Below are 17,588 nucleotides of genomic sequence, written 5' to 3' on the forward strand. Positions count from 1 at the left end.
CCGAAACGTGAAAGGACAGGAAAGCCTACACATACAAACTGTCTCTTTATCCCTTTTCAAATAATTTTCTCTACCCGCTCTCACAAAAATGCAAGCACATTTTATGTTTCAGTATTAATTCTTAATTTAAATATTCAGAAGCAGTTAATGCCGTTGGTCCTCCCCTTGGGGAAACAACACTGGAAAACAGAATGAGTATAATACCCAGTTAGAAGTGGGGTGATACAGGGCAGTGGCCTCAAAATGACAAAGGAAGCTAAACTCTGAAAAAGTGCTGATGTTTCGATTCAGCAAAGCAACTAGAGGTAGCGATGAGAGGGTGTTTTCTAAACGTCCGTGGGGAGGAAAAACTGAGCACATCACACAGTACTTGTACAACTTCCTTCCTTCACTCCTAACACCATTATTACCATTTCCAAAAGAAATGTTGGGAATTTCAGGAATTTATGAGTGGGTGTAAATTTATAGACATTTTCATCAAGTACAAACATCTTAAAATTTAAAAACCCATAAAAGTGAAGTACTTTAATTTTATGCTTCACACAAAGTGTCAACTAAGATTTTTCTTTTTCTTTTTTTTTTATAAACACTATTTCCAAAACTTACGCTTTTGGTTTTCATTCATTTAAAAATTTATATCAAAGCAACCAGGACTTCCTTTTTCTAGTCTGTTATTGGCTATAATATCTGTGGGCAAATTCTGATGGAAAGGTGGACCTTTTAGGGCAGTTCTACAACTAATCTGTTTAGGGAAGCGAGCCAAACAAAGCGCTCATTCTTTCCCACTCACCAAGTGGCGTGTAAAACTGGTAAAACAAACTCCTGGATATGGCACAGCCCTCCTGCTGTTCTGTCATCGCCTTCCCTACCTCCACGCCTCCCCCAGGCCTCGTGCGTGTCTGCTCACTTAGTCCACACCTGGCCCCATCTCACTGAGAGGGAACTGAGTTTAGAGAGGGCATCCAACTATGCCCCAGGCCATGCAGCCAGCCAAGTGGTGACCAGACAACCAGTCCCTACTGGTGCTCACACCAGTCTGCTTGCTGTCTGCTCAACCAGCCTCCTATGTCCTGTAAAGGGACACAAGCTCTGGGGTCAGGTAGACCTGAGTTCAGGTCCCCATTCTACTGCTTATGAGCTCTGTGACCTTGGGCTAGTTTTTAACTGCTCTGATCCTCAGTTTCCTCATCCATAAATGGGGGTGGTAAGAAGACCTCTCTGATGGGGTTCCAATAGTGACTCAAGGAAGTGGAGGTCAGAAAGTAGGTCACACAGCATTAGTCATCGTTTTTTGTTATTAGTGTGATTATTGCTATTAACTAAGAATTAGATTTAGCACAAGAAAATAAGAGCCCCAAAGTCCGGCTCCTTCTTAGATTCTAATGGAAATACCTGTGCACGTCCCATGTGGCAAGGTCATCATGCACTCATGCCCCCTCAGCGGAGGCAGTGGCCCTTTTGCTTGAACTGACTCTCAGCTGCTTCCTTGGCCTAGAAAGCTTCTCCTTCCCCTACACACACATGCATGCATACGCACACATGCACACAATGCACATGTGCACACACATGCACACACGTATACACATGCATATGCATACACATGCACATATGCTCCTGTGGCACCCTCTCTTCTTGGCACACGGTTCTCTCATCCTTGCTCACATGGGTCCTCACTCAGCCAAGAGCTCTGCCAGGGCACAGCGGTGGCTCTCCATCCCCATTTGGCATCCAGCCAGGTGTCTGCACACAGTAGGACCATGGATGCGAGCTCAGTGAAGGAAATGGACGTCTCCACATCCTTTTCTAGCTAAATGCTCTCCCTTCATCCGTGGGCAGGAGAGCAGGCCCGTGTCCCCTTCCTGTGGCCCAGGCAGAGCCCCCCCATCACTGGAAGGCCTGTCATAGGCTAACACGGTCACCTTCAGGCATAGGGTGACTTGTGTTTGAGTCTCTGAATCTTAAAAAGAAAGGCTTGGTATTAAAGCGTCTTTGTGGTCGCTGTGGCCTCCTGAGGTTTCTAACGTGTCTGTGTGTGTCCTTGTGTTTCACGTAGCACTTCCCTCCCCGCCAGCTGATATCAGCATCCACAACCGGAGCGCACATGGCATCCTCATCTCCTGGGTCCCCGGCTTTGATGGCTACTCCCCACTCAGCAGTTGCAGCGTCCAGGTAAACAGACATGCAGGGCACAGAGCAAAGTGGGGCTTTGGTGCCCTGTGCTCTCCCTGGCTTTTATTCCTCCCGAGGCTGGGTGCTGTGGGCACTTCGGCAGCTCCGTGCAGTGCCCACACTGACCCTCCCTGCTCAGTGTCTGTCTCATGGCACTCCGCCCTAGGACGATGCCTCCTCCTCGTATGGCCAGGACCCAACCAGAAGGGGACCACGAGGCTGAGAGAATGAATTATTAAGGCACAAGAACACATCCCTAAGTCAGGGCTGGCTTGTGACCAGGCATTCCTGAAGCCAGGTACTCAGCGTCAACCTGGCTCCTCCAGGGCAGGTGGCCGTGAAGGACAGATGTGCAGGCCCAAGCCAGGTCACCTTTGCTGTCAAATGTAGCACTTTGGCCTATGGCTCCAGGAAACCTGGGCCTTAGAGGCCTTTCAAAGTCTTCACCCATTTTTAGCCACTCTCTAAAATTGGTATAAAATGGTGCTGCAAGAAATAGAGGTAAGTGCCGACCGTGATCCACGCCACGTGGTGGGCTCTGCTGAGTGCTTGCCTCATAAACATGGAAGGGGCGGCAGGAACCCTGCTGTGGCCTGCAGAGGGAGGGGGGCATTCAGCCAAGGGCTTTGCGGATGCTGTGTCACCAACACCCACAGCAGCACTGCCGCCTCGGAGCCCAGAGTGGTGACTTGGACCTCCAGCCCGGGCAGCTGGTGCCTCAAACTGTGCCCAGCCCACCTGTCCCTCTGAGTGTCAGCAGAGACACTGCATTTGGGAGCAGGCATGGGATGCGTGTGGCTTGTCCGCTGGATGCATTTTGCCCTGCACTTTGTCTTACAGTAGGGTAGGTACGGTGCCCAGCTTCGTAATGCCTGCTCTTATTATTTACAAACACGTTAACCTGACACGGGTGGCTCATGCCCACACAGCTTAAGGAAGTGACAGTGACCTCCAGACAATTTATGTGTTGACACCAGATGTTTTTAATGTCAAATGGAATTCATTTCCCTACTCCTATTGCCCCCAGTATTGTCTACCGCAGCTACTGCTCTGAAGAGTAAAAGCATACATTGTCCACAAAATCGCCTCACCCTCGCCCCGCCACCCCCAAAATCACCTCACGCTCGCCCCGCCACCCCCATAGCCTCACCCTCGTCCCGCCTCCCCCATAGCCTCACCTTCGCCCCTCTACTCCAGCCTTGCTTATACCTTGCCAAGCCTTATTTGTAAACCGCCCAAGCACTGTCAAGCGTCAGGAGTTCTTGTGTGTGTACCAAGTCCTCACCAGGGATAGCCTTTATTTTAACAGCTGTTTTTGAGGTGTATTTCACACACCATAATATTCACCCATTTGAAGCATACAATTCAGGAGTTTCTAGTATATTGGCAGAGTTGTTCAGCCATCACCTCTATGTAGTGTCTGTATTCATCAGAGACACTGGGCTGTAGATTCCCTTGGGTTGGCTTTTTCTGGCTTTGGTATCAGGGTGATGCTGGCCTCATGGGACGAGTTGGGAAATGTTCTCTTTTCTATTTCTTGGAACACTCTGTGAAAGGTTGATGTTACTTCTTCAAATATTTGGTAGAAATCACCACAGAGGCTGTCTGGTCCTGGACTTTCTTTGTGGGACGTTTTCTTTTATTACTGACTCAAAAATCTCTACTTGTTAGAGGGCTATTCCAATTTTCTATTTCTTCTGAAGTCACTTTTGGCAGTTTGTGTCTTTCTAGGAATTTGTCCATTTCCTCTAAGTTATCTAATGTGTTGGTATACGGTTGTTCATAATATCCCATTATAATCTTTTTTTCTTTGTCGTCAGTAGTTATATCCCCTGTTTCATTCCTGATTTTAATCATTTAGATCTCCCCTCTTACTTTCCTTGGTCACTTTAGCTAAAGCACAATTTTATTGATCTTTTTGAAGAATGAACTTTTGGTTTTGTGAATTTTTCTGTTTTCTCTTTCACTCATTTGTGCCCTAATCTTTATTTCCTTTCTTCTGTTTGCTTTAGCTTAGTTTGCTCTTTCTGTGTTGTTATTTCTTAAGGTGGAAGGTTAGGTGATTGTTCTAAATGTCTTCTTTTATAATATAGGCATGAATATGCTATTCATTTCCCTCTAAGCACTGCATTAGCTGCATCCCATAAGTTTTGGTGGGGTTTTTTTTGGTGTTTTTCCCGTTCATCTCAAGTTTTTTGTCATTTTCCTTGTGATTTCTTCTTTGTCTTATTGGTAATGTAGGAGTAAGTTGTTTAATTTTCACATAGTTGTGAATTTCTCCAATGTTCTTTCTTTGTTGATTTCTAATATTACTCTGTTGTGTTTGGAGGATACAATTTCCACCCTTATGAATTTATCAATGCTTATTTATGGCAGAGCATAAGCTCTGTCCCAGAGAGTACTCCGTGTGCACTCGGCCAGAGCTGGTAGGGTGTTCTACATCTGTCAGGTCAAGTTAGTTTATACTTTTGTTCAGTTCTTCTGTTTTCTTATTACTCTTCTGGCTAGTGGTTCTACTGATTATGGAAAGGGGGGAATTGAAGTCTCAACTATTGCTTTTGAATTGCTATCTCTCCCTTCAATTCTGTCGGTTTTTGCTTTATATAGCTCAGGGCTCTGTTGTTGGGAACTACCGGGGCCTGTCTCCCTAGATGGGGACCTGACTACAGCATGGTCCAGCCCTTAAAAACTGTTACCCAGTTGCTGAGCTGTTTGAAGAGCCCAAGAGGACATGGGGCTCCTCCCACACAAGAATGGTTGCCCTCAGGGGGACTTTTGGGGAAGAGCTGTCCCACCTCAAGAGCGGCAGGCTCAAGATAGACATGAAGTGGAGCAGGGCAGTTGGAAAGTCTGAGAACACCAGGTCTCCCTGAAGGTGGGAGAGGTGACACCCAAGCTTCACCAGCTCTCTCTCTCTTTGCCTTGGCTTTGGGTGGCCATGGCCTGAGTGAACAAGCTTCCTGTGAGCGCCAAACTACAGGCCTCCCTCACTCACCTTGGATCCTGTGGTGCCGACATGGTTATTGCCTTTGCCAAACAGCCAGGTCAGCCTCCCCTCACCCTTTCTCCTTTCCATGTCTGGTCGGGCAACCGGATTTAGCAAATAAGAAAGTTATTTTGCAAGTTAAATTCCATGAGTAATTCTGTGTCGTACCTATACCTATAATTATTTGTCGTGAACCTGAAATTTGACATATAACCAGTGCCTTATCCCTCTGGTTATCCTGGCAGGCTTGGTCAGGACTGGCTCGAGCCGTTACACTTGCATATTCTGAAGATTAACAATATTTCCCATTCCTGAAGGAAGCAAAGATAGTTGTAGTTTTGTAGCAGGTTCCTGATCCATTGCAGTTTTAAACTCTGACTTGGTAACAAATGAATGTTTTGGCCGAGATTCAGGTTCATGCTGTAGTAGGACACACCCTCGCACTTCCTTTGGTCCTGACATGAGTTCCTCTCTTCACCCATTTTTGGGCTGCATACTCTGCATCTATTTTTAACTCTCCCACGTACGTCTTGCCGTTTCATGCCCTCTTTTCCCTCAGGACCCACTATGAAGGCCTGTTATAGAAACCCCGTCTTCTTCCAGGAATGTGCTCTCAAAGGACGCCCTGCGCCTGGAAGTACTCCTGAAATGGGCGGGTGGACACAGGTTTCCTCCACCTTAGCTGCCGTGGTTGGTCACCAGGAAGGAGGTGCACACTCTAAAGTGAAGAGACAGATAGTGCTGTCTGCCAACTATCACCACCAAAACTTTCTCCAAATCTCTAAAACATATCAGTTCTTTCCTCTGAGTGCCTTCTTCGTCGTTCCCCCATAAGCCCCACCGGTCTCTCCACACACCTGTCCAGATGTCCTCTGTATGCCCAGGCAAGAGGGGGTTCCCAGCCAAAACCTCATCTATGTGACACTTCCACCCTTTTCCTTAAGCTCATCTCCTGTCTGGGAATGGAGACACCTGAGAATGGTTGTTTTTTTTCACTACATGTTTTTCAAATTTTCTATAGTGTGGTATACTTATAAAATTAGAAAAGACAAAATGATACTGAATAAAACAGAAGTAACCAAAAGCAAGTTGGGGTAAAAAAATCTTAAACCCTGTATTTATTTCCAGTCATAATGGGCTTGCAATCATGAAGTGTACAAAACCAATGTTGTTATTTCAGGACCTATGTGTTGCAATTTAGGCCAACGGGACACAAATCAACATTTTGGAATTCCAAATCCACTAGTGATACCTCGAGGGGTGTTGGGGCCAGGTCAAGACTCCACTGTGTGACAAGAAGCCAGCAGGGAAGCAATGAGTGGTGTGCTTATGTTCTTGGTGCTTTCTCCCCACCAAGAAATGTCATAAAATCGGCCCTATGTATAATATGCTTTTAGAGTGACTTCATAGGGGGTGGAGCTAGGGGAGAATACAGGACACACAAAAATTCACCTCCAGGAATAGCAGAGGTTTTCAAGCTACATAATGAAAAGAAATACAGATTTTAAAAAAAAAATCTGGTATCTCATCTTCTAAAGTAGGATTTGGGCAGTTTTCTTCAAAGGCCTAGGTAGTAATACTTCAGGCTTGGCCCTCGCATGTGATGCTTGTTGCCTTTGTTGCAGATTTCTGTGACACAGCTGAACGCAGTTGAAAATTGCACTGGTTCTGAGAGAGGAAAGGCCACTTTATTTTGTATTATAACATGAATTATAACCACCGTGCACATGCTGCTGTTAGGCATTGTCCTCAGGGCCATTAGCAGCCTGACTAACGCTCAGTAATAATGGTGGGGACACTGGTGTGTGGCCTGGAAGGAAGTAGGTGACTCCCCTGGTGGAAAGGAAGGCCCCATACACGGAAAGCCTCAGAGCCCGGGTCTGACATTCCTGCCACCTTACTCATCCTGGTCTACATGTCCACTCTTCACTTAGGTTCAGGAAGCTGACCCGCTGAGTAATGGCTCCATCATCACCTTTAACACCTCTGCTTCTCCACCTGTGTATCAAATCGAGCAGCTGCGCGCCCTGGAGAATTACAGAGTTGGTGTCTCCTGCAGGAATGAGGTCGGCTGGTCCGCGCTGAGCCCTTGGATCCTGGCCAGCACAACTGAAGGAGGTAACTGCTGGTTCAGAGCACCGCCCCTCACAGCACACGAATGAACACACCCCCCAGCCATGGTCTGGAGTTTCTGTTTGGTTTGGAGTGTCTTCATTTCTGGAGGAGAGTTTTATTGATATGGCCGGTAAAAATGGGAAAGAAGGTGTTTCCTTCTGTACTTTTAAAGGGTTAGTGACAAACTTACACTTAACTATGGGTAGGTCATATTTTCTTTCACGTAGAAAAATAGTAATAATACCACATTCTTTATAGTGTACATTATTTTAAATTAAAATATAACAACATAGGCAGTGGCTCTTCTCCCAGCCTGCCCACTCCTACCACTCTGGGAGTGTATTGTCCTAGCCTCTTTCTTTGAATAAATCAATAAATTCACTGCTTGCTTAGCTTAAAAAAATTATGTATATGTATACATACATAATGTATATATATGTATATATATGTATATATATACATACATATCTATATATAGTCATGCGGGGGACCCTGCTTGCTGCTCCATGTGTCATGCAGGGTGTCATGCGGGGTCTCAGCTCCCGCTCCCCACATAAGAACGCAGGATATGGTGAGGCCAAAAAGGAACACCCACGGAGCCATAGGTAGGAGTGTCATACCACTATAGTCTCACTGGAGGCTGGATTGACACGACGTGTGACCTGCTGTCCGCTTTTCTGCCAACCGACCGACTCTCCGGTAACTGCACTCTGCCGTGCAAACTGCAGTCCGCGCTTGCTAGCCCCCATTTTCTGCTAGCGAAGCCATGGCAGTTATATTAGTGGCCAATGGCTCACTAGTTCACTGGTTACAGCTGAAGGCCAACTAGCCACTGCTGATGGCCATCCAATCACAGTTGATGGCCATTTACTACCCAAGTGAGCACCTTTCCACGTGAAGCCGAGAGCCTGGAAACTGCACTCCTGGCTCTGTCCCCACATATATATATATATACACACGAGAGAGAGAGAGGGGGCGAGCCAAAAAAATGTATAAACATTTTAAGAAAGGAAAAAACGATTAAAATTGTAATAATATATACCAATAACAAAAGATGAATACAAGTCATGTTTGACTTCTGCAATTACAAGAGGTGCTCAAAATGGTTACCATCAGCATAATTTTAAAATAGTTTTTTCCTTTCTTAAAATGTGTATACATTTTTTTGGTTCTCTCTCTCTCTCTCTCTCTCTCTCTCTCTCTCTCTCTCTATATATATATATATATATATATATATATATAAATATAAAAGTTATTACTCATAGCACCAAACACAAGAGAACTAATTAATTTGAAGACGGCTCATGTTCGCCAAACACTACTATGTGCAGGGACCACGTTAGGTACTTTATGTGCATTATTCTGTTAGATCCTCACAGCAGCCCTATGGACTAGGGACTGTTTTCTCTATATTGTCTTGCTCATAGCAAACTCAATTTACATCTTTAAACTTTAAGGGATTTTCTGTGTGCTGCTCTTGAATTCTGAGGTTCTTTCTCTTTTCTATGACTAGTGGAATGACTTGTTCAATCTGACTTGCACCGACTTCATTCTTTCCTCACGTAGACTTCTAGACCACTCAAAATCTGTCTCCTGCCCCTTGCTCCAGCCTCAATCAATCAGCGTTCTCCTCTTAGTACAGACTGTGGGACAGATCTCAGTCAGAAACTGTTAGCATTCCATCCTTGAGCAAATGTAACTCTAGTGCCCAAATTGCAAAATGTCTCCTTTCCTAAACAAGGAAGGAAAACATTTGAGAACAATTTTTACATGCCATGTCTCGCTTTCACTCAGTTCAGAATACTCTCTGATTTCTTCTTTGACCCATTAGTTGTTTAGGTGTATAACTTACTTTCCCCAAATTTGGGGGTTTTCTGGAGACCTGTACATTGATTCCTAAATTAATTCTGTTGGGGCGAGAGAACATAATTTGTATCACTTGAATCCTTTTAAATTTATTGAGACGTGTACTATGGCCCAGGATATGGTCTGTCTCGATAAACGGTGTGTGCGTGAAGAGAATATGTATTCCACTCTTATTAGAGGGAATGCTTTGTAAATATCAACTTCATCAAGTTGGTTGATCTTGTTTTTCAAATTGTGTTCTTACTGATTTTCTACCCACTTCTTTCAATTACTTAGAAAGAGGCATTGAATTCTAGTTATAATTGTGGATTTATCTATTTCTATTTGCACTTCTAGTAGGTTTTACTTTAAATATTTTCAAGCTCTGTTATTTTGTCCATAAATGTTTAATATTGCTGTGCTGTCCTAATAAATTGACTGCTTTATCATTATGAAATTATTTTCTTTATCCTTGGTAATATTATTTTTTTGTGAAATCTATTCTATTTGATATTATAATAGCCATTTATTTTTCTTTTGATTACATAGTATATCTGATTCATCCTTATTTTTTACTTCCTTACATCTTTATATACAATGTGTGTTTCATATATGCAGCATGTACCTTGGTCCTGCTTTTTAATCCAGTCACAATCTCTGCCTTTGAATTAGCATATTTAATCCATTAAAATGTAATGTGATTATTCATATGGGTAGGTTTTTTTTTGTTTGTTTATTTGTTTTTTAGAGGAGCAAAGATTTTTATTAAAGCGAAAGTACAGCTCTCTTATGAGGGGGGTACCCGAAACTGGAATGCCCCCTCATACGGGTAGATTTAAATCTATCATATTTCCTCTCTGTTCTGTCTGTAATTTGCTTCCCTTTTCTTCTTTCTCTTCCTTCTATTGGATTAATTAAATATTTTTTATTCTATTTTATCTCCTTTGCTTATTTGCTATAACTCTTGTTTTCTGTTCTTTTAGTGGTTGCTTTAGAGTTAATACTATATGTGTTTACTTATTACCATTGACCTTCAAGTGATATTATACTACTTCACATACTGTGTAGGAACCTTCTAGTTGTATATGTGCATTTCTTTCCTTCCAATATTTGTGCAATTGTTGTCATCCATTTTACTTTTACATATGTTATATACTCACACTACATTGTTATTGTTTTTGTCGCATCAATCAATAATCTTTTAGTGTGATTTCTGTAATTAGAAAAAAATGTATACTTACCCATAAAATTACCATTTCTAATGTTATTCAGTTTTTGGTGTACATCCATATTTTCATATGGTGTCACTTTCCTTCATAAAGGACTTCATTATTTCTTGTTATATGGATCTGGTGAAGAATTGAGCTTCTGTATGTCTGAGAAAAATTTTTATTTTACCATTGATGTATTTCTTTTGCCTTTGTTTTTAAAATATATTTTTACTAGATACAGAATTCTAGATTCACATTTTTTTTCCTTTCAATACTTTAAAAATATTATTTCATGGTCTTCTTGCTTGAATTATTTCTGATAAGAAATCTGCAGTAATCTTTAATTGTTCCTCCGTATGTAATGTATCTGTATGTATTTTGTCTCTGGTTTTCCCTTTATTATTGATTTTGATTTAATTATGATGTGCTTTGGAATAGTTTATATATATATATATATATATATATATATATATATATATATATATATATATATATATATATATTCCTTGTGCTTGGGGCTCATTGAATTCTTAGATCTGTGTGTTTGTGGTTTGCATCAAATTTGGAAACATTTTAGCCATTATTTCTTCAAGTATTTTTTTTGTTGTTGTTCCCACCTCTCCTCTTCTTTGAGGACTCCAATTACACATATATTTGATCCCTTGAAGTTGCCTCATAACTCATTGATGCTCTTAATTATTTCCCCTGCTTTTCTGTTTTTTATTTTGGATTGTTTCTATTGTTGTGTTTTCAAATTCACTGATCTTTTCTTGTGCAGTATCTAATCTGCCATTCTATCCAGTGCATATTTGTCTCTCACATTGTATTTTTTGTATCTTCCATGTTTCTACTTAACTTTCAGACCATATGGAATTCAGTTAAAATAGCTGTTTTAATGTCCTTGCTAATTCTAACATCCGTGTTATTTTCTGGAGCAGTTTTGATAGAGTAATTTATATTCTTGTTATGTAGAGTACTTTCCAGGTTCTTGGCATGCCAGGTAATCTTTGATAGGCTTCCCAGCATTGTGAATTTAACCTTGTGGAATGCTAGGTATTTTTGTATTCCTGTAAGTATTGAGCTTTGTTCTGGGATACTGTTAAACTATTGGGAAAAGTTTGATCCTTTTGGATTTTGCTTTTAAGATTTATGAGGCAAGACCAGAACAGTGCTTAGTCTAACGTCAATTATTACTTGCTATTGAGACAAGACCATTATACATACTCTGCCCAGTGCTCCTTGAATCATTAGATTTTCCAGTCTAATTGCTGAGAACAGACTATTCCTAGCCCTGAGCGAGACCGTATCACATGTCCTAAACTGAAATTCATCTAACTGCTCCTGGAATCAGCAGAGTCGAGGAGAGTTATGGTTCCCTCTTGTTTTCCTTTCAGACATATCAGAAATATATGATGTAATCTCCCCTAAATACAACTACAGGCAATGGTTTGGTATATATTGTTCCAATTATTTTTGTTCCATATATATATATATATATATATACACACACTTTTTTATTTCTAAAATGGATTGTTGATACATACTTTGTAGCAGTTTAATCTTTTCCTCCATTAAACATTTTTTCATTTCAATACATACTCGTATGATCCATCTAATTTTTTTCAGTAGCTGGGTAGTAAGTATTCCATTGGAAAATGTATCAAAATGTATTATATCACAGTTACTGACTGAGCATTACATTTATTCCTTTTTGGTCACTATTATGTTTCAATGACTATAATACCATCCACAGGATAATTTTTCTATATTAAATTCCCGGAAATAAAATACTTGGTCAAAGAGCATATTTTTTTAGTTTTAATATATATAGTCAAGTTCTTCCTTCTCAAAAAACAATGTAGTAACGACCTTAACCTATTTCCCAAATTACTTTGGAGATTATATATCTATATATATATCTATATATATATATATATATATCTATATATATATCTATATATATATATATACACACACACACACACACACACACACACACACATATACACATATATATATAATTTTTTCCAAAGTACTTTAGATTTTATTGTCCTTGTATCTTTGTGAGAGATAGCAAATATTTGGATATGAAGTGGGTATGTGACTTAGCAGGATTTACTGTAAACTAGAGCATGAAAACTAGTGCTAAATGCTCCCATGCTGACATCTAGCCAAGTAATTAACATCTGTTCCTCTGGTCTTCAATAATGAAATGTCTTACATATATATGAAGATTTATTGACTGATTAGCTCTGTTCAGACCATCAATCACCTGCCTCTGGACTTGAAAGCGGTGGCTTCCTTCTGAGAGTTCCCTGCCTTGTACACCTCACGTGACACAGACCTGACCCCCAGTCATTCTGGTTGACCTTCTGCCCCACAGGTTTCTGTTGGAGAAACTGTTCAAGTTGTATCTGCTTTGCTTCCCCAGGTGGGGGCCACGAGCAACACCATCATCTTCTCTGCCTTCCTCTCCTTTGTCCTTTTAGTTTGGAAAAGGCTGGCTTTTTAAAACTTATGTATTATCTCAATGGTTCTTAATTGAAAAGAGGGTGAAAATCTGCCGTTCATCTTAGTCTCAGCTGAGGGCTTCCCGCAGAACATTCAAAAACCAAGAAGAGAGGGGATCTCTGCCTGTGTGCTTTACCATGCGATCCTTCATCCTTCTCTCCTCTCCCTTTTTAGCCCCATCGGTCGCACCCTTGAATGTCACCGTGCTTCTGAATGAATCTAGTAACAAGGTGGACATCAGATGGATCAAGCCTCCGATTGAGCGGCAGGACGGGGACCTGGTAGCCTTCCGGATATCGCACGTGTGGCAGAGTGCCGACGTTTCTGTAAGTCGAGCGCCAACAGAGCGCACATCTCCTCTGATTTGCCAGCTTAGTGCTGTTTCAGAAGCGTTGATTTTGTTGTGAGAAGACCAGGTGTTACTGAGTTGGGCAAGGCACCTTACAGGGGGAGACGAAGAATGTCATTAAAATTGTAGGTGACTGAATACTTACAAATTCCAAGGGCTCGTTGGGGCTGCCTCACTCACTCATTCACTTGCTCGCTTATTGATGCGGTACCTGTGTGTGGAGCTCACCTCATTCTTGCTGCCAGGGAATTTGGGCTCTTGTAGGAAGATGCTGTGACCACCCAGGTAATCATAACAAAAGGTCAAGGAGCTACAGTGCTTAGCAGGCCAGCCGTTCACAGCTTCTTGGCAATGCCAGAGAACATGTTTCTGAAGAAGACTGTCAGGGAAGAACCCAGCCACACAGAGAATGGCAAGAGGTAACCAGAGGGCTGAGCAAACAACAGGCCACCTGATACAGCTCCACAGAAGTTGAAATTAGATGTGAGATTCAATGAACCAGAGCAAGGCTGTTGTTACTCACGGCACAGCGGACAGCAGGAGCCTCAGCCTGGTGATGCAGGTTCCCTGTCCTCAAGCTCCATGGGGCTGAAGGTCCTTGGGCCAAGACCTAGGCACCATGTACAGCGAGAAGCACACAGCCCATGGTCTGCACAGCCACCACCTTAACGGACGTCACTGCCTACTCAACCAGCCCCAAAAAGGCACAGGGTCAGGGATGGGGAGGCCTTGCCATTGGTCTGCTTAGCAAGACTGTGAAGGATGCTTGGGGCCCATGCAGACCACATCTCCTGCAAAGGTGGTACTTGATCTGGGCTTGGAGTAATTTTGAGTGGTGAAAATGGAGGAGATCAATTGAAAAGGATAATATGACAGGAGGCATAGTGTGACAGCTTTGGGGGGTCATGACTCGCTTAAGGGCCTGGAACATGAATGCTTTTAGGGGTGAAGCTGGACTGGAGAGGCATGGTCACGTGTGCAGGGCCTGAATTTGGCCGTAGTATCGGAGAGAGTTTGGTAAATCGCAAGTGAGCCAAGGAGGCTCTTGAGCCAGGAATACAACTTGAGAGTTGTACGTTACAAAAATGGCTCATACAACTGTTAACCTTTTACAAGTAAGAAAATTGAGTGTAATGATAAAAGTAACCTTCAAACCTGCCTTTTTTCCATTGGCGCGTACTACCGACTGACAGGTCACGCAGCCTCTTCCTCCTGCTGCTCGCTGAGAAGGTAGAGGAGACGATGGGCCGAGCTGGCCCTCCGGCACCCAGCAGTGTGACTGGGGGAAGGACACACTGGCTGGCAAAGGGAGGGCCAGGGGTCGTGCATGGCACCCAGCCCTGAAGACAACCTTGCACTCGCCCTCTAAGTACTTTATCTAAATGTTCAGCTCATCTAAAAAGTTATTTCGTAGCATCTTCTGGACTAGTGTTGGACAGTGTATCTGGGTGCCGTGGCCTAGCCAAGTTGGCACCTAAAGTTAACTGTCAAAATTGTTAGTGTGCGTCGATTGGATATAGGCCTGTGCTGGGAACTGAGGGATACGTCCACGTGTCAGAATGTCACATAGCCCTGCCTTACTGTCAAATGTGCCAAGAGCCTGTGGGGTTCAGCAAGGACACCTAGTGTAAATAGTAGTGTCATTGCACAACAGCAAACAAAAGGCAGAGGGGTCTACGTGACTCCTCCCTAAGTGCCAGCCAGTGCCCTTCCAGTGGGCATGGCGTTTTTAAGCGTGACTCCAGTCAAGCCAGTGGGACATCCTGACTTGATTACTATCCAGTCTAGGTACAGTGAGAATACTTGACCGAAAACAGAAGTGGGGGACACAGCTGAGTGGTGATGCCTGGGTGTGGGGTGTGGGCAGCTCCCAGACAGGTCCCCTTCCCTTGGGAAAGGAAGAGGGTTAAGGCGACGCTGACCTCTTTGGGACGAGGCAAATGCCCTGGTTTGACTGCATTACTTTCGTGTTTCCTGTTCCTGATCCTGTAACCCTGGAGACGAATCAGATTTCAGCATCATCGTGGCATTTGTACAGGACATCACATGAACATCACGTAGCTTCTTGATGGGACAGAGGGATGGGGGCACCGCTGTACCCACTGGGGATATCCAAGCTTTGTTTCAGCCGTTTTAAACCTCACATCATCCAACTTTTGCCAAAACTGCTGTTTCTCAATAGGACTGTTGGGGGGTATTGTTTTTCCTTTCTTGCCTCAGTTTACCTATCAGGAAGCAGACTGTTGTAAGCAGGAGGTGATGGGTAGAGGAGAAAGAAGAGGGCTTCAAAGTCCCTAACCTCGTGCCTGATAGGAACTGGCTGCAGCACGTTACTTGTGGTGGTCAAACCCTGCGTAGGAGACTCCCAGCCACACCGGAAGGGGCCTGCGTGTCTTAGTGTTTGTCCCCAGGCATCATGCAGGGTGCCCCCTGGCTGGGTCAGGGGGATCGAATCTTAGGGGAAAGCTCCTTTTCACAGCACCGACTTCTCAGGGTAGTACGTGAAGGCACAGGCATTGTGTCTCAGTTCGGTGGGAATTCTGTCTCTCTCTGGCTGGCAGAAGATAGTGGTCAGCAGACACACAAGCAGCCTTCTTTAGACAGGCCCTGGAGCTGAAGGGCAGGGCTGATGACAGCCCCATGCGTGATGCAGCCGCAGGGAGTCTAATGCACTAACTGCCACTACCACTCAGCTGGGAAGGGCATTCTTGTCGCCTTTGTTCCGAGAGGTCCCCTCAGCAGTAAGAACAATGCTTCCACACTATGCTTGGGGCTGTGACCTTTCCAGTCATTACCTCCTTGGAGAGGCTGGATCATCCCAGTGGGAAGACATTTGCCTTGCAGTTGTCTACTCTTTGTGCATCATGACAGTCTTGTGACAACGGAAGACTCAGTGGCTCGGTTTACCTTGGATAACTTCCTGCTGAGGCGCAAGGGCAGCCAGTAAGAAAACATGCACAGCCAGCTCCGGAAGGAGGCTGCAGCCCCAAGCAACATGGAAAGGACTTCTGCGCCCTCCACGTCTATTTCCCAAACATCCTTCATTTCGAAGGGGCAGCTGTTAGGCCCAACTTCATCTCTCAGAATTGTCCTTTCATTCTGTTTTTAGAAAACTAACGCTGTGTCTTCGTTATGTAAGGCAACAGATTTGGCTATTTTTGAAAGCGATTTGCAGTCACTATTCTAATAAAGCTGGGTTATGGTGGTTGTGCTGAAAACTTAGTTTCGAAGGTTTATACCTTTGTTATCCCACTCCTGATATTTACTGTACTGACATTTCCTAGATCTTGATGAAGATAGTGACCTTTTTTTTGGTTCTGTTTTTCTTGATATCCTTTGTCTTCTAAAGAGAAGCTCAAAATCTAAAGGTCAGGAACAAATACAGTTTGCTCTCCTTGAAGTTAGAGAATGTCTTGCCCATCTTGGCACCATATGAATGCAGGTCACGAACGTCCAGCATGGGTGTTTACGGCATCAAAGTCTCCATGCACGGACCTGGCCAACATCTTGCTCCACAGGAGAATGTCCCCCTGTGACTGGGACAGTCTTGTGATGAGTGTACACTGGTGTTTCTCATCTCACTGTCATTCCCATAAGATGGAAAAAAATTCAGTGAGCAAATAAGTTTATAAAATATTGATTTTGATGCACTTTCTTGAAGACCCAAAGAACATACTGGCAAGTTCCAGGCTCTGCAATGTTCTATAGTAAAGAAATCAGTTTAGTGGTGGCCAGATGGCTCAGTTGGTTAGAGCGTGAGCTCTGAACAACAGGGTTGCTAGTTCAATTCCCACATGGGCCAGTGAACTGTGCCCTCCACAACTAGACTGAAGACAACGAATTGCCACTGAGCTGCTGGAGGGGCAGCCGGATGGCTCAGTTGGTTAGAGCAACAAGGTTGCTGGTTCAATTCCATCCATGGGATGGTGGGCTGCGCCCCCTGCAAGTAAAGATTGAATACGGCAACTGGACTTGGAGCTGAGCTGCGCCCTCTACAACTAGATTGAAGGACAACGACTTGGAGCTGATGGGCCCTGGAGAAACACACTGTTCCTCAATTTAAAAAAAAAAGAAAAGAAATCAGTTTAACCTTGACCCAGGAATTGCCCAGACGTTAGACAGAGACTCGTTTTGATGCCGGTCATTCTTGTAGAGCTCGTCGCCTGGGACATGGCTCTAATGCTAATTTGACTGTGTTTGGAAAGCGTGGAGACCCCAGACCAGAAGGAAGTTTCATAGCAAGTTGTTATGGAGAACCAGCTTCCTCAGAGACGCTGGGAGGGAAGCCGCAGTGCTCTCGAGGGGTCCCCCCCTGGCCGAGACCTCCGCCCCCATATACTGCGTGTCTGGGTGTTGTGCCCCTCCCACGGCCCTCCCTACTTTCTCCCCCTCTCTCACTGTC

At 43.7% G+C, this 17,588-nt stretch overlaps 1 protein-coding gene across 2 annotated transcripts in view; it reads left to right on the top strand.

The window, feature by feature from the left end:
• Positions 1-17,588, top strand: part of MERTK (MER proto-oncogene, tyrosine kinase) — an 85,845-nt gene that overhangs the window by 42,538 nt on the left and 25,719 nt on the right. For both annotated transcript variants that reach the window (XM_019714516.3, XM_019714517.3), the window contains exons 6-8: positions 2,054-2,169; positions 7,090-7,273; positions 13,012-13,163. In XM_019714516.3, coding sequence (XP_019570075.3) covers positions 2,054-2,169; positions 7,090-7,273; positions 13,012-13,163 — 452 coding nt within the window. The remainder of the gene's footprint in view (positions 1-2,053; positions 2,170-7,089; positions 7,274-13,011; positions 13,164-17,588) is intronic.

The sequence above is a fragment of the Rhinolophus sinicus genome, chromosome 2 (genome assembly GCF_057876585.1).
Source record: "Rhinolophus sinicus isolate RSI-liver-muscle chromosome 2, RSI-T2T, whole genome shotgun sequence".
NCBI classification, from domain to species: Eukaryota; Metazoa; Chordata; class Mammalia; order Chiroptera; family Rhinolophidae; genus Rhinolophus; species Rhinolophus sinicus.